Source organism: Diadema setosum, chromosome 22 (assembly GCF_964275005.1).
Source record: "Diadema setosum chromosome 22, eeDiaSeto1, whole genome shotgun sequence".
Taxonomy (NCBI): Eukaryota; Metazoa; Echinodermata; class Echinoidea; order Diadematoida; family Diadematidae; genus Diadema; species Diadema setosum.
The window spans coordinates 24293198-24317303 of record NC_092706.1 but is presented as its reverse complement, the minus strand read 5'-3'; the positions used below and the strand labels follow the sequence as shown (position 1 = coordinate 24317303).

The 24106-nt window shown below is 36.9% G+C and overlaps 1 protein-coding gene across 1 annotated transcript in view; it reads left to right on the top strand.

Annotated features, from left to right (window-relative positions):
- The first annotated feature begins 11015 nt into the window (after positions 1–11015).
- Positions 11016–24106, top strand: part of LOC140245015 (uncharacterized) — a 352187-nt gene continuing 339096 nt past the window's right edge. The window contains exon 1 of the mRNA XM_072324605.1: positions 11016–11256. Coding sequence (XP_072180706.1) covers positions 11216–11256 — 41 coding nt within the window. The 5' untranslated portion in view covers positions 11016–11215. The remainder of the gene's footprint in view (positions 11257–24106) is intronic.

Genomic DNA, 24106 nt, shown 5'->3' with positions numbered 1-24106 from the left:
AATGTTGAATTGCACATGCATGTATATATCATGTACTTTTGAACGTATATTTATGAAATCGACAAGATCGTTAAATCTTTGTTTACAGAAATTAGTTACCGTATCACAGGAAGTACGAATGTTGTGGTAGGCATTAGACCTCCCGACTCAAATGTTAACCTTTTTTTTAACTTATATTTCAGATTGGGCAAATTCCCCAGATTTATGAAATAAGAATTGCTTTTTACTCAACGATTTCAATGTTGACGTACTGAAGTCTGAGAATAAATATCTCGAGTGAGTTTCTTCACAAACTTGTGTCCTCGTCCTCTCTTCCGCTCATTTCTAAACCAGTTACGGATCACTCTGCTACCCTCATTGATAACTTGTTTTGTAATATTCTACCCCTCCCAGGTTCTTTTATATTTTTGTTTTCAGATATGACTGATCATTTTCCAATATGAAATAACAAACAAACAAAATAGATCGGATAATAAAAAGACACTTGGGTTACCGTGGATTTCAAAATCAATTCTTCGTTCAATCAATAGGAAAATTGTTTGTATTATGAATACAAAATACAAAGAAGTGAACGATCAAAGAACAAATACCGTCACATGAAATATTTAAACAATGATTTTACGTTCTGAGAAGACAGAAAAAATGTTATTTCAAGCAATTACTGAGATGTAAGTTTAATATGAAAAATAGTTAGAAAGTTTTAAATTAGGCCATGAATATTTCGAGTAAAATTTCATACATTGATAAAATCAAGTTGAACGATGAATTAATTGATGATCCCGATTATATTGCAAATGCTTTTAATTCTTATTTCTCTGAAATAGGTGAAAATTGAATTCAAAATATTCCTGCCACAGAGAATCATTTCAATGGATTTCTTGGTCAGCGTAACCCCAATTCTATATTTTTACGCCAAAAACAATGGGTCACTGATATAGTTTCTTCAACAAACCATGCAAACGAGGTCCTGTTATGATGAGATAAATAATTGTATTCTCAAGGGTGATACATCTTCGGTTGCTGATCCACTTGCTCATGAGATTCAATTTTCTTTTCTTTCTTTTTTACTGTGTGTTTCCTGATGAGTGCTCCCATTTTTTAGACAAAAGTGACAAGTTTGAAACCCAATTCCATTGTTATCCTCGCTGTTCAAAGTTTTAGAAAAAAACTCATATATAACAGAATGTCCAATTTCTTGAAGTTGCACGAAATTTTTACCAATTCTCAGATAGGTTTTCGAGGAAAAACATAAGGACTGTACTCATGCTCTTTTAAGTTTCGTTGCTAGAGTGGCTCGTGCAATTGATAATCATTCTCATTTAGTTAGTGTTTTCTTGGACTTCTCCAAGGCCTTCGACACGATTAATCATGATATTTTACTGTTCAAGTTATCTCATTATGGAATGCCTAGGAGTGATACAAGAGTCATTTAGGTAATAGGAGACAATTTGCTACAATCGAAGATAATTATTCATTTATCAGAGAAGTTAATTGTGGCGTTCCACATAGAAGTCTTTCTACCGCCGTTATCATTTAATATAATTAATATATCAATGATTTTTGGCACATATCTGATGATCTCTCCTTTATTTATTTTGCAAACACTGGCAGATGAGACGAATATATATTATGACATTGATTTTCTTGTTCACAAAGTTAATACTGAATTGAACAAAAAAAAAGCAGAGAGATAGACACACAGATAGACAGAGAGAGAGAGAAAGACAGAGTGAGAGGTTTAGACGGACAGACAGACAAACAGAATCAGATAGAAAGACACATAAAGAAGAGCAGGCAAACAGACAAACAGAATCCGATGGAGAGAAACAGAATGAGAGACAGACAAACAGATTGACCGAATCACAGAGAAAGACACAGGAAGATGGATATGTAAACAGACAAACAGACAGACAGAATCAGATGGAATCAGAGACGTATCATAGACACAGAAAGAAAGGCAGGTTTAGACAAGACAGACAGAATCAGGTAGAACCAGATAGGCATAGGAAAAGGGCAGGCAGACATGATTAATCCGAAACAAAGATACAGGAAGAGGCATTAACAAACTGACGGACAGAAACAGATAGAATCAAAGATATAGACGCAGGAAGGTGGATAGACATACAGACAGACAAACAAAGTTCGATAGAATCAGAGAGATAGACGTGGGAAGAAGGGCAGACACACAGATAGACAGACAGACAGAATGAGACAGGAAGATGGATAGACGGACAGACAGACAGACAGAATTCGATAGAATTAGAGAGATAGACGTGGGAAGAAGGGCACACAGACAGATAGACAGACTAACAGCCAGAGTAACAGAAAATATACAGAATCAGGGAGACAGACACATGAAGAAAAGCTTCCATACAGAAAGAATTACAGAGAAAGATATAAGAAGAGAGATAGATAGATAGACAGAACCAGGGATTTATAGACACACAACACAGGGAGAAGGTGGAAAGACAGAATGAATAACAAAAAAGGAAAGGGGGTAGACAGATAGACAGACAGACAGACAAATCAGAAAGACACACACAGATGGACAGAAATGGAGGAAAGTTGAGAAAGGGTCATCAGATGGATGGGAGGCACAAACTGGGAAACAGACAGACAGAACTACACAGAAACAGCCAAACAGATCAACAGAGAGAGATGGAGAGATGGAGAGGAGGGAAATGAAAGAAACATATTACAATTGTATACTGTCATGACTGTAGAGAGACAGCCGTTCCGAGTTCAAATATGGGTGATGTTACAGCTTACCTATTTCAGAATAGTACATAGTACATAATATGCACTAAGCATAACAGGGCTGCAGGGCAAGTGTACTTAGTAAGCACCTATGCATGGAAGAACATAGAAGGTACCATTCACCACACATAGATAATCTTAGGTGAAACACCATGTCCACAAACTTAACCTAAATGCACGTAATGCGTAGCAACGCTTGTAGCATGACTTTAACACTGCATGCTGTCTTCATTATCATTGTGCCTTACTACAATGCAACTGGTTTTTGTGCAACATGCTGTCCTCACTATATTGTGTGGGACTATGGATAAAATGATGTGTCTGTCAGGCAAAATGTTAAAATTTGGACACAGCAGTGATAATAACGAACTGAGAAGAAAAAATGTTATTTTACATATGGCAGTATCCTAACCAGGTACCATAATGTTTTCTTCACAATGTAGAATTACCTACTGTACAATGTAGGTACATAAATGTACTCAATAGTACGTGTATATTGTACATATATGTTTTTGTTTTCACATTTTTACAAGATACGCAAAAAAAAAATGGAATTCACAGACCTCATGTATGAATGTCTCGCAAGATGAAGATATTCTTTGCTATCCCATCAAACTGATCATCCGCTCTTGAGGTCTCTTTTTGAACAGTAAGTGCCTGGGTGATAGATCGCAAATCAGAAATGATTCAGACTATCATATTGTATGCAATGTCATTAACTTGCACGTGGTAAGTTATTCCCTTTCCGAGTAAGTTTTTGCCAATGTGTGAAAAAAAAAAAACCAATAAAGAAACAAAAACCAGGGAGATTAAAAATACATTTTTGGATTCTGATCTGAGGAACATTGTTTCATTGGGGGAAAATGATAATATGTACTTTGCCACAAAATTTGTTTCTTTGTTTGTTTTTTTGTTTGTTTCCACCTGAGAAGATGGCTGGATAGCCTATATTCAGCTATGCAAAGCTGGTCTTCCATGGGGTCCAGTAGGAAGGGCGCACGCACCCCCCCCCCCCCCCACACACACACACACACACTTTTTTTTTCCATTTTGTTTCAGTAAGAAATAAAGGGGGACTCGCCCGGTGCGCTCCCCCTGGATCTGCCACTTAAGTATAAGTATTATTTACCGCAATTTATTTCACATTACTGTCTCCATACAGATTGGCCACTCAAGACAGGTGGTTTCTGTATACAGGTCAGGAATTATTATGCATCTGTGCTCTTGATATCTGCAAAGTAGATATTTTCTTTGTGTCCAAATTTTTGCACATCTTGCGCTACATAAGACTAGCGCAAAAAAAAAGCGTGCAAACTCTTCACTTGCTAATTAAACACAATATACGTCTTTGATCTGAAGGTAGGCATATTGTATATTGTGAGGGTATAAACCTGTTACGTTATAGTGTAATTTCTGCACATTTTCTAGCCCTGGTAGCTAGAATAAATTTGCCGATGTAACGACCAGTAACTTTTTTTTTTTATATGTATAGATGTGCTACCACATAGCAGCAAGCTAATTGAAGTGCACATTAAGTTTTAATGGTGGTCCACGAAAAAAAACCAAACACAAAACAAACAAAAACAAAAACAAAGATTCATCTTATTCAGCTGGGCGCAAAAATAACCCCACCACCAGGAAAATTCCGATTTTACAGTGAGTGTGACCTTACATTCTGCATACTAGAGGTGTATAGTTGTACATAAGACGCTGTTTTGTTGGTAGTTGCCAGACACGAAAACTTCTGTTCAACATATTTGTACTGATGTCTGTAGCTGGTGCATGTGTAACACACCTTATGGGCAAACGCTGCAGCCACAAATAAAGTACAAATTACTGTACATTGTTTCGGTGAGGGAGAAAAACACAAAACGTTACGCATTAACGCACTACTTCAGGTGATAACACCAACCACGTTCTTGGGTTAATTCAAGCACAACCACATCATGCTATTTAGGGCATTGTACATGGATTCTCATTTTCAACCCTGGATGAAACCAACGTTCTGAGAGAAGTGCCACTAAAGAGAGTCATGTGATCACCATATGTTTCACACATGACGCGACTAATGCTATGATTGCAAAGTGCTTCGGTGGAAAAAAAAAAGTAACAAACTGGGTAAGAGCTAATAAGTTATCCTTGAATGCTCAAAAAACCCCGAAATATATGATTTTTAGTAATACGTATTACTACACTTAAAGCACAGATATAGATTTCGATGATTCTCATTAATTTACACAGAGTATCACATTTCAAATTTATCGGTGTCACTGTAGATGATAAGCTTTCTTTGTTCTTGAAAATGACATATTGATTATAATTGTTTGCAACACAATCGCGCGTATAGGCGTTATTAATAGACTGAAATTGTACAACCCGAAAAAATTCATTATTTATGTTATATTGTCCGAAGTAACTCCTCAATACCCTCTCCTCTCTCTTTCTTTCTTTCTTTCTTTTCTTCCTTTATTGTTTTTTTTTTTTTTTTTGCCCCTTTCCTTTCAATCGTATCATGTTCTTGTGTCTCTCTTGTTTGTTCCATTCTTTCTTAATTATTCTTGTGTTATGTATTATACAGTAAGTATTTTTGAAGAAATTCTTGAGTGGTCCACAAGGTACAAGCATTGCTCTTTAGTGGACCTCTCAGTTCTCTTTTCCCCTCTAAACATAGCTTAGTATTTTCCGGTATGTATGCATGTCTTTATTAGTATGTTGACTATCATTTTCGTTCTTCGTAATGTATATGAAGAGCTTGCTTCCAAAAGGCGCTAGATTATCTTTTTTGTAATGGATTTAGCGCCTTTTTTGGAAGCAAGCTCTTCATATATGCTCATGATAGAAGTGCTGATTTACTTTGTGTTATGCTTTGTTGGAAGAAAAATGAGAATGAAATAAATGAACTGACATGAATACTATTCGTCATTGATGGAGTTTTAGTCTGGCGCAACATTCATGGGAAGCTATAAGATAGTGTGTCCCTTTTGAAGGAAAAAAGAAAAAGCTCTCTTATAAAGAGTTCGCTGTAATGCCCCTGTACGTTCTCGCACAAATTTGTTGTTTGCTTCTGACTAAGCTGATAAAAATCAAAGAATTGTTTTTATTTAATTTAGGGCAAACAAGTGCCGTACGGCACTGGGGCAAGCATGCACCACGCGCCCGCTATGTCATGCTTTTGCTTCTCGTCGGTAGATGGCGCAATTCTGTGGCGCTGCTGGCCGGGGCGGGGCCGTGTGGTAGTCGACTAAAAATGCGTCTAGGAAGAAAAACTCGAAATAAAGGCGTGAAAAGACAGTTGCCTGTACTAGTATTCAAACCATAGGCGCCGGAAGTGGGGGGGGGGGGGGGGGGGGGGCAGGGGGGGCGGCCGCCCCCCCAATCCAAAAAGTGGGGGGGCAAAACGCATTTTTGCCCCCCCAAAAAGCCCCCCCCCAAAAAAAAAAAATAGTAATAATAATAAAATAAATGAATAAACAAATAAGATAAAATAAATATGTATATATATGAATAAAAGAGAAAAAATATGGCTACAAACGGCAGCTTTTGGACAGTAAAATGTCAAAATTTTTAAGCTCGCTCGCTTCGCTCGCTCGCATCCAGCAGTTGAGCCCGGTGCGCCTCCCCCTTACTTTCTAAAGCGAAAAACATAGCTACGACGGCAGTTTTTGGACTCTAGAATGTCAAAATTTTCAAGCTCGCTCGCTTCGCTCGCTCGCATTGAATCGTTATGCCATTCTCCTAATGTTGCTGACAGTAATTGCCAGTAGTTGTGCCCGATGCCCCCACCCCTTAATTTCCAAAGCGAAAGATAAATATAGCTACAAACGGGAGTTTGGGGACTGTAAAATGTCAAAATTTTCAAGCTCGCTCGCTTCGCTTGCTCGCATTGAATCGTTATGCCACTCTCCTAATGTTGCTGCCAGTAATTGCCAGCAGTTGCGCCCGATGCTCCCCCCCCCCCCTTAATTTCCAAAGCGAAAGATATAGCTACAATTAAAACTCCAGTTTTGGAACTGTAGAATATTAAAATTTTCAAGCTCGCTCGCTTCGCTCGCTCGCATTTTATTGCTATGCCATTCACCTTATGTTGCTGACAGTATATCATTTCACACCGTCATTCCATAATCCATGTAAGGAAACTGTACAATGTTCCTCAATGACTGCGTTGTTGAATGTATCACATTCCGTAATGTATTGTAGTCCCATTATTGCTCACGCACACACCCACAAGCATACAGACCGTCAAAATTACTTTATGCTTCCCCCCATGTTTCGACCCACCGTACGCCACTTTACGTATATGTATATATATTATATATATAATATATATATTTATATATATATAATAGATGTGTGTGCGTGTGCGTGTGTGTGTGTGTGTGTGTGTGTGTGTATGTGTATATTGTGTAACATATGCATGGTCTAATCTTGAGCCCCCTCCAATGTTTGCCCCCCCAATCCAAAACTGCTTCCGGCGCGCCTGCTACGATGTTTCATTGGCTGAGCACCGATGTCAGTCAAAAAAAAAAACAACAAAAAAACATTGCAGAACCATCAAAGAAGTATTATGTTTAAAGTCTATATTCCTGGGCCCAACGTAGTTTTGTTGTTGTTGTTGCTGTTTCCCCCTTTTAAACGTTTATTACTTTTTTTTTGTCGATATGTTCTTGAGATGCATGCATTTTATCCCGATTTACATCAAACCAGAAAATGAATAATGTCAACACAAATGACTTCGAATTGGAACCTGTAAGGTTTTGCTGATATAGACTAATGAATGTGTACGTTCGTGGCATTGCAAATGATCTTTTTCCTTCTAATTCCTTCTAAATCGAGATGCTTTATCATTTTTTATTTTAGTTACGATGAATATGGATCCCGAGTCGTCTAGAGAAGCAACAGGCACGTCGCGTTAAGAAGGGAATGTTCTCATGTTCATTAACGCTGGTTAAATTTACATGTGATATCATTTGGCATCGTAAGCATAAGCTTCTGTACATTTATATTTAAACTTTCACATTATGCTGTTTCAAAATCCTAACTTGGTTAATGAATGATTGCATCAATTCGAACCCCCCCCCCCAAAAAAAAAAAAAAAAAAAAAATGTCCTCAGAACACGTGAGAAAGATCAGCCATAAAATCATAATAATAAGATTTAAAAAAAATGATATGATATCGTGTGTCCTGTAACAATTTATAGTGTATCAATGAATAAAGTGAATGGGGTGTGTTAGGGACCCCCCCCCCCCCCCTTAGCCCTCGTTCCACTGATGTGTTCTAAAAATTCTAAAAATAATTGCCCTGTAGAACGGCGCCCTCTTTTGATTCGTACCGATATGACATTGTGTGTACATGTGAAGAGTTTGAATGCAAAAACAGATAGACGCCATATCATTTTTGTGTGTGTGTGTGTGTGTGTGTGTGTGTGTGTGTGTGTGTGAGAGATAGAGTATGTGTGTTTAAATAAAGTTATCATCAAAATATAGAAAATAATCAATGATACTACACTGATTACATGATAGATATTGGTGAAGATATCAAGAAAAATCATTGTTAGTTATTTTTTCAGTTTTTCATCAACTTCTCAAAAATGTCAAGTTGACAAAAATCAGTAAATCGTTTTCTTTTTCATTGGAAATTAAAGTACTGAGTACTGTAAATCCTCGGCTTCAGGTGATGTGGATATTGTCATTAACATTATTATCATTTTTAGTATTTATTTATTCATTTATTTATTTATGTATTTATTATTTACTTATTTATGTATTTATCTATTCATCTATTTATTTATTAATCTATCTATTTATTTGGCATTTCAACATCAGATACAAATAGAAAGTCATGATATAAAGAACGTGGTGTTTCTATAGATGCATAATTCTAGTCATTCTAGGTGCTGGTTGCTAGGGGAGGAAAAGGCAAACTTAATTACCGACGCTCGAGGCCTTCCTGCACGAGCATCCGTGCACCCAGAATCAGTTAATCAATGAAAAATAATCAAAACAATATCACGTACTCTCTTAAAAAAAAATCGAGTGAAATTATTCACTCTTAAAGGAGTGAATACAGAAAAAGAGTGAATTTAGAGTGAAAATGTTCACTTTCACTCGTTCTGGAGTGACCTCAGGGATCACTCCTAAATCTTAAAATTCATTCCAATTTCACTCTAAATTCACTCTTTTTTTGTATTCACTCCTTTAAGAGTGAATATTTTCACTCGACTTTTTTTTTAGTGAGTAGCCTAATGCATTTTAACACAAAAGAGATATGCACTTCAAGTACAGATGAATATAGAATTGGAAATAGGAATACAAATAGAATCCGTCTCTTGAAAAAAAAAAAAATGTACGGTCTATCTAGTCTCACTTCAAGCTTTAAGCAAAACTGAAGATTCAATCTATATTCATATATCAGCTATCATTTTCTTTTTCTAAATAGCAAACATCACGTGGAACCAGGGAGGTGGAAGAGATTTTTTTTTCTCTGAGGGAAGCTCTCAGAGTGCCATCTCCCTCTCTCTTCCACCTCCCTGGTGGAGCAATGTGCTCTATTTTACTCAGACACTACTTTTATTCGGGTGGCAGGGGTTATGGAAGCCAAAATACCACCTGTTCATTTGTCAATCACACTCCATGTCATAATACAAATTAAATCAAAAAGAAAAGCCAATTGATCTATACATTACCGGTTAAATTCAAACATATTCATATCACCCCCCTCCCCCCCCCCCCCAAAAAAAAAACACCAACCCCAAACAAACAAACAAACAAACAAACAAACAAACAAACAAACAAACAAACAAACAAACAACAAACAAACAAACAAAAAGCAAACAAAACAAAACAACAGAGCAATAGTGAAGTTGATTATAGCCATGTGCACAAAATATCGAAATAAAATCATCACAATTATATTCCTAAATCAATGAAAGGCTGTCCCATATTATCTCATAATGATTGGAACCTGTCCGATGGGATCGCAATGCACTTTGTTCACTTTAATTGAAGCTTTAATGGCGATCTTTTCCAATTTAGATATTTGTGACTCAACCTTAAAAAAAGACAAAGAAAATTTAATGATAGAAGAATACAGGAAATCTTAAATATTGAAGGGTTTTATTACAAAATGAGCTAAGCGCCTTTTAACAAAAAAAAAAAATTCAATATAAGGCCATCACCAGAAAGAGCAAAATATAAACGTTTTAGTAATACCTCACTTGTAACAATACAAGGAATATTCTCGAAGTTATGATTCAAAATTTTGTGTATTTTCTTATAATTTTCTTTGTTTTTTAGCTTCTTTAGTCACAAATATCTCGACTAAAATGGATTTAACTCGTTTTGCGAGGCTCGTCATTTAAAATTTCAAGAAAATTCCTTGTTATGCAACAAGTGAGGTATTATTGAAAAGTTTTCATGTATTTTCAATCTATCTGATAGTGGATTTAAGTAACTTTTAAATGTTCAAATGATGATGCTTAATCCATTTTGCGATCAAGCTCTGAATACAATGGAATATATTGTCTAGCGCGATCGTGATCTGCCAAGTTACATAAAACAGATATGGGATGTTTTATAGCTTTGGGTCACTGTTGATATTATGCATGGGATGATCATCCCTCATGATCTAAACCCCATGATAGATACACATTATATCCCCATGAACAAGCTTCTCGGGTTATGGCATGAAGTTGAGAGCCCCCGTGACAGTAATATCAACGATGCCCCCTAAAACAGTCCATATCAGTATACTACAGTATCATATTTTGATGCCTAATATTATTTCGCTGAAAGCATCAATGTCACGAAAACGCAAAATTTTGCCTTTGGCAACTGCAGAATATCGCCCTCTAGTGCAAGTGCATGGTTAGGGGAGGCACAAAATCTTTGTGTGGAGGATCTGCAGCAGGTCGTTCACCGGCCGTACAATCAGCATCAGTGTGCTCACGTTGTAGAGCAAGTGTGTGTTTGTGTGTGTGTATGTATACCGCATGCACAGCGATAGAGTAAAGTCGGGAGTTCAAGTAAACCCGGGGCTGCCCTGGAGACTCCGCAACCACCTTGCATGACACGCTTGTGTGAAGGCAAACCATGTTACTTATTGACTTAAATTGCATATTGGATTATAATCAACGGATATAAAATCGCTGTGATAGAAATAAGTATGGATATAACCCACATAGTCCGATTGTGAATTCACATTTTGGAGTGGAACGGCATCTCTCTCATGTCCGATGTGCTGGCGAGGAGGAGCGTTTTCTTGAGTGAAACCTAGCCCGTAGCGGTAGGGGAGTCAACTCGCCAACGCTCCGCTTCGTGCTCGGTCCGGACGGGCGAGTGGTGTCCTTTTTGTTTCTCTTTATCGTCAAGTGAATGGTGAAAACGCTGTGAACAAAGCCCGTTAGGAAGGGAGTCTGTGAGTGTGTTTTGGTGATTTCTCCGTGGTGGTTTAAGCGACAAAATGCCGCTGTCGTTCGAGCGACGATGGAGCCTAGATAAACGGTAAGACGAAATGTCCCTGTCCTTCATGTGGGAAACATATCAGCAGCCACCAGTTATGGCATTACTGAGTATACATGCTATACCGGTAGTGGACTGACGATTCGCTTGGTACAATTGATGATAGGAGGTGGGGGGGGGGGGGGGGGGTGTCACGGAAAGGGGTTTACAAAACATTATGCATCATTTCTCAGATGTACAACACGTAGTCTTGAAACAGATGTCATATGAAGTTGATAAAACTGTCATTCACACAGGCAATATAGCGAGATGCAGATGGACAGAAATATTATCAAACAAATAAACAGCCATAAATTCTTGACCAAACTGCGCATAGACTATATAGGCCTACCTGATATCTACTGAAATGATGACCCTCCCCCATGTGTTGATTTGCTGTTGGGATACCTGTGTTTTCTGAAGTGAATGATGGGGCAAAAATTAAATTGCTGTGGTGCAAGTCATCACACTATTTCTCCTAAAATCCCAATAAATCTGAGATAATTGTAAGATTTCTTGGCACTGGGATCATAATGCAAGGTTGCAGTATTAAAAATAGTGAGATTTATAAATGTTCACTCTGGCAAAAATATCCCATAATAATAGCGATTCAAATCTCAAAATTTAGATGCACCTTGATAAGTGTGAATGGAAGGGGGAGGGTTAGGGGGTTTTACCCCCCCCCCCCCCCTCTTTGGTGGCCATATAAAAATATGGTGTGCATAATAGAAAAAAAAAAACATCATTATGTGTCGAGACCCACACAGTATTTTCCCAGCACTATGTCTTAGGATTAGCCTTAATATTGTTTAAGTAGATGCCAGGAAAACATCACTTTAATATGAAGGTTCAAAAAAGAAAAATAAAAAAATGCCGAGAGGGGGGACACCCCTCTCTTGGAATCTCCCTCTGCTACTCCCCGTTATGTGGCTCATGGACAATGCTCTGCATTGCCTTTGGGTCAACCCCTCTCCCAGGCAAAAAGGGAGATCTGCCTCTGGTCACATATTGTAGAATGTCATTCTTCTATATAATCTATTGCCAATGTTTACAGTACATGTATGCTTGAAGGACACACAAATGTGTGTGTTTTTGTGTGTGCGTATCTGTGTTCAGCATGTGTTTGTGTTTATATTTGTCAGTGTCTGAGCATGTTGGGTGGGTGGGGGTAATCTAAATAAAACAATGCTTTTATCCCATTACATGTATAGAAAAAAAAAGGGCAATTCTTTTTGGATGCAAAATCTAATCATTGGACAGACCTGTGTAATACTGGGGAAGAAGTCTAGTGAAAACTGAAGCAATATTCTAAAGCTATTCTGAATTTGATTTGTGTGTGTGTGTGTGTGTGTGTGTGTGTATGAGGCCACAATTGATAGTTTGCACAATGGTGGTGATACTGCATTTTGTCTTTATGTAGTGTAAGATTGACGTTATTGTGTACAATGTTTGTGTAAAAAGCAGTTTGTCTTTGTATGATGTTTTGTTTTGTTTCTGTGAACATTTCTGTTTCTATGATATGAAATGGTATGAAATTCGAATAAAGAATTATCCAAAAAAAAAAAAGGTCGATGGAGATCTATACAAACCAAAGGAGTCATGTATCTAGCTGATGCACATTTGTTTAGTATCTCCTACATTGTACACCTCACTACACTGTACATGCCAAATGAAGTCAGCTTATACTAGCCACCAAGTTCAGCAAAGCATACATATGTACTATGCCTGATGAGCAAAGACAACCGAGATGTGCTCTGTGTCAATATGTGCCTACCCTTTAGTGCCAACTTGCCTATCTGAGAACCCAAATGATATGATGCATTTACTTCTCTCATCCCTTTTCTTTTTGTAGTGCTCATCTTATCAAAATTATGGGACGATAATCATCAACCAGAGATATTATAAAAGGAATGATGGATGCAGTTTTTATATGGGTCTGTTCAGAACTTGAGATGTACAAAGTGTACACTGTATTAAATCACTCGTCATCAGTTTTTATGGACAGGCAATACTTCAACTAAGTACAAGAAATCTATGGCTTAATGAGGAGTTTGAATGCAGACAACTAATTTTCAAAGTTTTTCAAAGTACTTGTTACCATCAAATGTGACCACCCAGCATAAAACCGACAAAATGTCACAGACAAGGATGACTATCATTATATTTTTATCATTATTTTTTAAAGTTTGTCTTACCTGAGAGAGTAATCTCTTCTCTAAGTATAGCCTGTCAGCATTGGGGGCTTGAAATATTAAAGCTGAATTAAATCCAAATACTGTATAGAAGTCCTGCTATTTTCACGTACAGATATTTTTACGAATGAGGAGGTCACAGACATTTTCACGAGATATTGTTTTTGTGAATTGACACGGAGGCCTTCATAAAGCACACTATGACCTTAGCGCATGGTGACATTTTCGCGCATTAATAAATTCGCAGTCCAACTGTGATTCACGAAATTCACGAAAATTAAACCCTCACAAAAACTATACAGTATTAGAAGATTTTTTTCTGGACCATATTGTTTTCATTGATAGATTGTATATCATGTGACTGTGCATCACAAAACGAACAAAAAGTCGCACCCCTTGATTTTACGTGAGGACTCAAAAATGGTGAAATGGGTCAACCAAGTCAATATTGAGTTTTTCATATTTTCTGAAAGAGCTATCCTTGTTCTACAGTATTCTAAAGTTTCGGACCATAACATGAATATTAAAGAAAGTGTGTTTTCAGCAGTTTTTCTACAACCCATTTTTTTGGGGAGAATAGAATGATCAGGTGTGTGTCTTAGAGTCCCCTTTTCATTTCTTGAAATCTTTTTCACACTCTTCGCTTTCAAGTCTAATAACTATTGAAAGGATAACTCTACTGCTTTGAAAGTTGGCATAAATCATGGACAGAATATGTTAATACAGTGTAGAACATGCTTAATTTCAGCTTAATCTGATAATCCCTTCATTGTTGTTGCTTCGGTGGTTTTCTTCCTGTGTTTTGCCCCTTTTATTGCACAGCTAGCGCGGCTTGGTAGAGATGAAGCGTTTCAATAGACCCTGTACTTCAGAGCCTCTTTTCTCAGTTCACACCTTTCTAGAGTGTGTGCTTTCTTTCTAGTATTTAGATGGGTTAGGGGAGTCCATTTGAATCGAGTTATACATCATTTTTAAGCTTAGAGTCTGCTCTTTAAGAATCTGCCCTCAACTAAAAATCCATATCTGGCGACTTTTTGTTGGTTTTGTGATGCAGGGTCACATCCATGTACACTGAAATATATTGTACCTGACATTCTCTGTGTACTATGAGCATACGATGTAATGTAGGTGTATGCATTATTGGCATATTAGAAAGCAACAACGATATGAATTCATGGAATGAAATACAGAAATGTTATTACATTTCTTCCTTAATTTAAATAACTTGATTTGATAATCAATGTGTCATCAAACATCATTGTCTTTGATACATGCATACTGCAGAATGCCGAAGTTAGCTGAATATCTCTGGAAATGGATGAGAAGTTACATGAAAATTAGGATAATCTTATTTACCAAGGGTCATCTCTTCATCCAGATGAGTCACCCGACTCTGAGATGTGGAGTACATGTATGCCCCCCCGTCAGGCACGTCGGAGTGGCATTATGGAGTCTCCATCCATACCCCCTCCCCATTCTGTCGCCATGGAAACCAATGTATGCTTGCTCACGTTTAGTTGTGAAATCGCTTAGTCCGAGTTGAGGCTCGCCATCTGTTTTGTAGTACATGTACATGATGCAACTTTTACTCAATCAGGCATCAATATTTTATGCTTTGAGTGTGTTTTGTCCTTTAAGTTTCTCTGTTTTATACGTCTATTCGTCAAAAGGTTACAGTAGGTACGGTATTAACCCTTTTGCAACTGAAGATTCTGTAGATAATCACCTATTGTTCCCTGGAAGGTACCACAATATTTTGACAACTTTCTGAATTATGCGAAATAGGTCACAACATGTTTATTTTTGTCTAAACTTGAAGTTCTGTTTAATTTGAAAGCCTATTAAGACTTTACCAAGAGACTTGTGTGTCACAGAAGTAAGTTTGACATACTTTTGTTGACATTTAACCTCTTTCATTTAAATATATTTTATACTATATGAAAACAATAAAAATGGTATTTATAAGCATTTAAGCTATTAAAAAAAAAGTGGACAGTTGGTTTGGGTCATTTTAGGAAGTGATAAGATGGGTAGTTTTGGGCGGTTTAGTGACTAATGGGTTAACTTCCCAGAGATTGTGGCTGAGTTTGATGTTGAAGAGAATACAATAAAGAATGCACTGTGTTGAATACTGACAGGAGGTCTGTGGGTTTACATACATTATTTTGTACATGTACACTTGTAGCATCATTACCCAGAAATTAATCACTCTAGTGTACATCTTTGTAGTGGCATTTTATGTTGTCTGAAAGATTAAGAAACTATGCAGGGGGGAAAAATAATGAAAAATTGGTGAGAATATTCCAGTCATAAACACTTTAAACAAGTCATCTTTTCATTACACTTTTTTTTTGCCACAATCATGATACGATCAATCTGCATTAAAGGAATCAGTGAGGATTAGATAGTCTATGTGTACATACAATTCGCAAATTATCAAATAGATACGGTACATTGTAAATGTATCAAAGTTTACAAACTGCCAAATAATTTCAATGATCTAAAAGTAATAACCCAATGTACGCATTGTAGAAGTCGGGCTTGTAGTGCAATAATAACCACCTGGGTTGTGAGTTCCCCTTTACTCCCAAACGATGATTCATTGCAACCCATTCATTTTATGACTATGGCAGTTTTGATTGATAGCACCAAGCACTGTATGAGATACTGATTTGAGGTCTGTGAACTGGAAAGAATGAATGGTTTGGTATTTTTCAGTATTTTCTTTCGACAAGTTTCCAACAAAATCCTGATGCGCACATGTGCAGACAGCTTTACAGAAAACGTGTGTGAATAGGATATCAAATGTGTTATTGTCGACTAATTGAAAGGTTACAATCGTACATGGGGGCTTTATTGAGTTATGTCAGGTGCGTAATAAATCACTGACATAAAACTGATTTATCATCTGTTCCCTCAAAACTCTTGATCAGTTGTAGGGTTATCCATTCGGTTTGCAGAAGGAGGAGCTTGCTGTGAAAAGCAGGAGATAGGGCCTACTCTGTAAATTCTGATATTTGTCTTTGCCACCATGTTGTCGGCCTACAGGAAAACCTACAATGTACAATTTGTACATATGTTTGTATAGGGCAAGTCCAAGATATCGCGCACCTTACGTATGGGACATTCAGAGATTTCAAACCTCTGAAAAGTAATGAAGGAGCACTTGGATTTTATTGTTTATCATCAGGAGGACTGGTATCCTTGAGAAGAATATTGTGTTTAAGTTTGGTGTCATTTGACCTTGGGTTGATTATTTTATTAAGAAAAATATGCCAACTTACGTATGGGACCAGAGAAAAACTGGATTTTTCAAAATAAAGTTTGAACTGAAAATTCTCTGAAAGTACCTTACTGATCAAGTTCTGTTTGGAAGTGAAGAAAGGTACAATACTGAAGTATCTTTCAGCAAAGTTTCACTGCAAAAGAATAAAGCATATTTTCATGAAGTTGGTTTAATTAACGAAAGTACACCTTACGTATGGGACATGGCTCAACTTACGTATGGGACATTTGTCTTTAGTGCACAAATGCATTCATGGGAATGACTTTAAATTTCCCCATAGTGTCATATTTAGTTCCACAAATCATGCTACAACATGTAACAAATGAAATAGACTTCTAAGTGGGTACTTTCCCGGTTCAGGTACCCAGCAAAAGCTAAAATAAAACAAATAAAAGTAATTATCAATTTACAATTAAATGTCTTAGTTTGGATTCCGTCATGCATTAACACTGTCCTCATGATGTCTACACATGCAGATATAGTATACTGACACTCTATTTCTAGCCCATTTGTAATTACTCTAGTCAATATTTTTTCATCAAATGAAAAAAAAAAATGAGCAAATTCTAGCTTGTGACCTTGATATAGCATACATGTACATGTACAATAACTAATTTGTAGTCTTGATAATTTCAACTTTAGAATCAAATGTCATGTACAATGTATTTGCAGATACAGTTTGAAGTGGGTACTTTCAGTAGCTCTAGGCTTACCTTGCAAGTTGTCTAAGTTTTTATAAAGCTTTATAATTGTTTGAAATGCAGCACAAAACACAACAAGAGTACTTCATTTTGCTCTGTAATCATCATGTTTTGCCATGTGAATTTTAGCTGAACTGCAATATCAATCAAATTTTAATGAAAGTTTTAGATTTTAAGGAGATAGAAGAATGTATGTACCAATGCTGTTTCTGTTTTTTTTTTTTTCAAATTGCTTGGCTTCGTGTCTATGAAACCAAAGACGACAAAATTTGTGCTACTTTGTACATACATACATGCTTGTGTAGTGATACAGGAAAGATTATCATTTGCACATTCAAATCTAGATTTGAAACACTTAAGTAACTCACTGATCTGCAAATTACAATTTTGAATAAATTCTAATAACCTCATTTGATCATACACTACCAGATTGCAGTGTATGTTGATAATTGTGTAGATGTGGGGTACAAAGTAAGTATGAGTTGATGAAGGTGTCTCAGAGCACATCTGTCTCTTCAAACACAAAATAGAAAAGAAAATTGAATTTCCTATTTGTTTGTGTAATTTGTGTTTTTAGCACTCCAACCACAGAACCAGTATTGATATTGTGGTTTATAGCAAATGTAAACTATAGTCTTCATTTTACAGGATTTTCAGAAATCATGTTCATGACCTTGATAAGTCATGACATATTCTGAGGGTGAACAGTTGAAATATTAACAATCATATCAAAATAAAAAGTACAAGTGTACTCTCATAGGGTTTTTCCTTTGCTATTAACTCAAGTAATGACAAAGTTACCTGCTCACACCTTAAGTGATTTTTCTTTTCAGTAAGACCTATAATGTTGTCATTGATGCGCGCCATAAGCACAATTGTTTTGATTTCGCTTTTGAGGCTGTACAACCTGTGGTACATGCTGAACAGTGTACTGCACCTAAAATGACACTCAGAGAATCCCATTCTTGGACAAAGTCATTTTGTAGAGAGGTAAAGTTGAAAATGATAACTGAATTAAGAAAATGTCCAATATCAAAATGTTAACGGGGAATGTTAATTCAAGACCAGCTGCACAGCCTGTAATGAAAATAAGAAATTACAAGTATAAATGAATATTCTTTATTTTCCTTTCTTAATCATAGAATGACTCAATAATGCTGTTCTTACACTCTCCCTGAGGTCATCTGAGTAGGAGAGGCAGATATATAGACATATTCTTCAGAGTAGGTGCAAAGATAACCATTAACCAAACAAATGTAAGAACATATAGCATCCATGTCAAAAGGCGGTTTTCCCATTCACTTTGCATGTAATGTCCCATACGTAAGGCATTTGTCCCATACGTAAGCAAACTTTAATTAGTTATAAGATGAAGGACTAATTAAATTTCCTCATTTAGTTTTGCTAATCTGGAGTTGAAATGAATAAATTAGAACTTCCTAAAGTATGATTGGTCAATGTTACAAATCTTCAGAAAAAACTTAAAAAAACATACTCAAATCCTTACGTATGGGACACTATGTTCTGGGAAAGTGCATAATTTGCATAATTAATGTGCTGACCTTGTCTTACCAATTGCAGATTATACTAACTCATACAGGGGTCATGTCCATAAAGGAACTAGGTCAAGGACAAATTCAACTGATTTTAGATGAATATTTATAATTTGTCCCATACGTAAGGTTTGTTTTTGATTTATGCAAATCAAGGCCATATTTCTTGCATAAATTTGCATAATTCAATATTTTCTTTGCTGGAAACATATGATTTAACTCTTTGGCTACAAGATGATATCAATAACTTTTTGATAAAATCAAGATGAATTTTGAGCATCTGAGGGGACATTATCTTGGACTTGCCCTATACCACATTAAAGGGACTGTACAGTACTGGTTGAGGTGGGGATTCATGTTTTGAACATTCCTAACTGAGATCATGAGAAACCTCAAATGAAATATGAAAGAGCATGTAATTTTAAGAAGGATTCAACGTTTATTTGATGAAAATTTGTTTTCAAATGGCTGAGATATCCCAAAAAGTGATAATGATAAAAGGTGACAGGCCACGCCTTTTATTAGGATCTCTTTGTTTCACCTTGTTTTGGGATATCTCAGCCATTTCAAAACCAATTTTCATCAAATAAACTTTTGATACCCCTTAGAATTGCATGCTCTATGACATCTCATAGAATGGTTTCTGAATATCTCGCAAAACGTAAAAAGCTAAATCCTCACCTCGACCAGAACTGTACACACCCTTTAAGGAGTCATTCACCTCAGATGAACTGTTTGAAGCAATTGCAGCAATTTGTGATATGGCCTGAAGAGGTGACTAATGATGTTACCTCATGCTGCATGTATCATCTAAACCCAGCACATTTGTGGCTGCATGGTGCATTGCAAAATTGGGTCCAAGAAGACTCTAGAAATAGCTTGAGATGTACTCCCCCCCCCCCCCTTCTCTGACTAGTATGAACTGGCAAGATCTAGAGATCCATCTCCATGCCAGAAGGAAATATATCCTGCCTGAAGTAATTTGCTCAAAGGATAAAGATAGAAGGAGGAGCAAGGATGACGTGACATAGATCAATTTAGCCGGAGAATAGGGATGGGTAAGACATCGTCTAGAATGCTGTTTGCTTGCATTCGTTTGTTGACCTTCTGAAACACTGGCAAATGGATTGCGATCTGGATGTAAAGTGCTGTAAATTTGGGCTGGATAAACCAACATGCGAGGACTGAGAGGCATATATGTAGAGATAAAAACATCAGAGAGAAAGAGAATGTGGAGTGGGGGGGGGGAGGGGAGGGGGAGGTAGACGTACAAGTGTGTATCGAGCCAAGCAGAGCTCATAGTAACAAAAGGGATGTACATGTAACAGAAATTATTCAGTGAGCTAGGAGAAAGACAAGAATTGCAGAGAGATTTGAATAAATAAAATGAAGAAGAGAAATCAGAGTGGATACACTGTCTTTCATAAGAACTGTGACTGTGTTCTGTAGTTCTAGAAGGAATTCACTTAATGCAAAGTGAGCAGCTAGAGGAAAGAAAGGAAAAAGGGAAGCAAAGTGATGAACAGGAATGCAAGAAAGTAGATAGAATGTTCATAGAGAGACAGTGAATTGAATTGAATTAAATTGAATTGAATTGAATTGAATTGAATTGAATTGAATTGAATTGAATTGAATTGAACTGAATTGAGTTGAATTGAATTGAATTGAATTGAACTGAATTGAATAGAACTGAATGAAATGAATTGAATGCATTGAATTGAATTGAATTGAATTGAATTGAATTGAACTGAATTGAATATAATTAAATTAATTGAATTGAAAAAATTGAGTTGAATTGAATTGAATTGAATTGCATTGCATTGCATTGCATTGAATTGAATTGAATTGAACTGAATTGAACTGAACTGAATTGAATTGAATTTATTTGCACATCAGGGAGTGAAACACCCTAATCATCAAAACTGGTTTCCATCTACGTGTATGATAGGGGTCTACAGGTAGAGAAACATAACCTGTACATCGCACATGTAGGGATACTTGTACTGCAAAGAATGTACAAGTGTGGTTTACTTTGCGGTGATTTTATTTTCTTGAAATTTTGAAGATGACTGATATATTCCTAAGATCAAGAACTCGTGAAATCTTGTGTATCCAGTGTGCCATGTATCGTATTGGCCTGTGTCGTGGTGTTGTCTAATTTCTGATGTGCGGTAGGACCTATACATTCAAATCAGTCCAGGGTCAACACCAGGAAAATTAGCTTTCCAACGTGGCACATGGGAATATGCAGTCTTTCATCCAGAATTGTTGTGAGGCCCCAATGGCACATTTCTAAAAGGTTTGAATGAGGGAAATCATTTGCTCCAGAGAAAAGTCTACAAACCCATTTTAATGACTTTATCCTATTCCTTACAAGAGTCAGAAACCCCTTCAGACTTTAAAGAGGAATGAAACCCAAACAATTTAGATTGAGTAAATGCAGAATAAATAGTAGAATACATACACAATCATTGTACATGTGCTATGTACCTGTCGACAGACATTGAGGAAAATTGGACAATCCATTCAATACTTTAAGTATTGTAGTTATTTAATCTTGTTATGTTTCAGTATTGCCGTCACTGGAAAAAAGCTATGACTTTTAACAAATTGTGATGTCATCTTTATAGTAGGACAATGATATAAAAGAATATTATGTGAGGCCTAGCGCATTCCACAAAATTGGATGTTTGATTAATAGAACACTTTCCTTCCAGTTGTTACATGTAGGCCTACAGGTAGGCCTACTGTACATGCACGTTCAAGGTAATATAGTATTATTCCCCAGGCTGCTTTCTAAAAGAGGAAGCTACAACTTGTATACTGTAGGCCTATATTGTACTTTTTTGATATGGGAGAAAAGTGGAATAATGTTTCATCCTGTTCACATTTTATAGTTTCTGTATATCATTGCGGTAGTATGGCATCACAGTTGTTGTAGTCTTGATATCCCGTGATGACAAGACCAAAACTGTAGAGTGAATAAAAGCAAATAATCATAACTCTTGACCACATAGTCTGGTTATTCTCAAACTACACTGACTTGTTCTCTTAGTATTTCTGCTTTCACTCAAATCCACATATAGTCGCTTGGGTAACAAGACCTTGTATCTCAAATTTTGGTGATCAGGACTTTTTTTTTTTTGGATTGATGGTCAGATAATGATGTCCTGTCCAAATCCTAGCTGTCTTACCCCAGAAATGAAGCCACCTTGAGCATGTCAAAGGAAAGGCTATCCCATTTGATATAGAGCTTTGGCTGCCATGTTTTTTGGGTTTTTTTTTTCTCTCCTGAACATATGATATTTAGCAGATACTACTAGGTTTTGTCGCCCCAGCCACAATTGTATTTTGGGCTCCATTTCCCTTTAAGACCCACCTCTCTTCCTGTGTGTTGTGGGTGTGGTGTACATCTCACCACATGGTTTACCCCTGTAGGATGGAGGCGAGGGAACATACAAATTGTACAAGTTCCTTTAGCTGGTAAACTCACCCCTGCATGCTCCAAAGTGCAACCTTGGACCCTGTGCATACCTCTGGATTGTGTGATTAGTTCCAAGTCCCACTCTCAGAGGTCAGCTGAGGTCAAGCCAACCCCTGCATGCCTGCTGTGGACAGAGGGTGTTAAAAAAGCAACCTCCCCCCCCCCCCCCCACCAACACTTGTGGAATTCGTTTTCTCTGTTGCTCTGTCTCTCTCCTCTCCTCTCTTTATCTCTCTCAAAAATTCACTTTTCTAGCATAATGATGAACACTTGACTAATGTTAGTAACTGCTTTCAGAAAGCAGGGGAACAATTGCTACCCTTAAACATACATGTATGTCAGTATCAGGTTGATGGAATGTGTAATATTCATGAAAAAATGAATTTTTGTGGAATCCCCTTTATATTTTCTTTATATTGTTGTCCACACATGATGCCATAACCTCTAGTAGTCTCCTCATCCAGCGGTTCCAACACCAAGATTTTAAAAATTCATAACTTTTGCATCGATTGTCCAATTTTCCTCAAACTTTCACTGATGTGTTCTGCTAAGGCCAAAAAAAAAAAATAAAAAATTGTTGTATTGCGTAACCCTTTGTGCACAGTTTCGCCATAGGTTTCTTGTGTGGAGAACTTACACGAATCTGTATATGTGGGACTGTAATAGAGATCGCCATGTGCGATGAAAAGATCGTACATATGGGTCAATTTGCATCTATCTTATCTAAGTCAAAATAGTAAAATATGAAGTGAAAACATTCAGGATAGGGATTTCAACATCTTTAAATTCTGTGAAGGGGTATAATTTGAGTAATATCGGCCTCATAAATGATTTGCAGAATAGATGAACACAGCACATACGGTGCAGCAGTTGTAACTGTTTACTGAGCACGAGTTTTACACGTAAAATGCAGGTAGCAAAAAAAAAAAAAAAAAATCCGCCCGACCGACCCTATTTGAAAATCTCATGTTACGCCAGTACAACCTTTTTTTTTTTTTGGCCTAATGTTGCTGCTTTCACTCAATCCACCTTTCTCTCTGGGTTTTGGTTTCCTTTAAGTTCTCAAAGTTTGAATCAGTGGTGGACATGTGCAATAAAGAAGAAAGAGGATGCCATGATCTGCATGATACTATTGATAGCAGGTGATTGTGATGAAACAGTGCACACACATGCATCATAATGACCACTGCCCGCAAACAGATAGTGGACTGAACACTTGACAAACTTTGTGAAGTTTCAGTTGCCAGTGTTCACATTGCCCAAGAATTGAGAAAATGGGAGGGGGTGGGGTCTGGAATATACAATGTATGTCCCTTGTTTGAGTGGGAAGTCTCGCTTGAAGTTTCGTGAGAAGTTTGTGGTCACACTAGCAAAACTTCGAGATCTTAAAGGCATTATTTACCATTTGCGGATGAAACAAAACCTCAGCTTTAGTGCTTCAGAATATTTCTAAAATGTGAGATACAACCAATGTAAAAATGTTAATCCGTATAATCAAAGTTAACCCATTGAAGACGAGTCCCGAGTATACTCGGGCAGGTGTCTATGGGAGATGTGTGTTGTAGCAAAATCAGTCCATCCTCAAGGGGTTACATACATGTAAGTATTGTTTTACTGAATTTGAACAAAAGTTATGA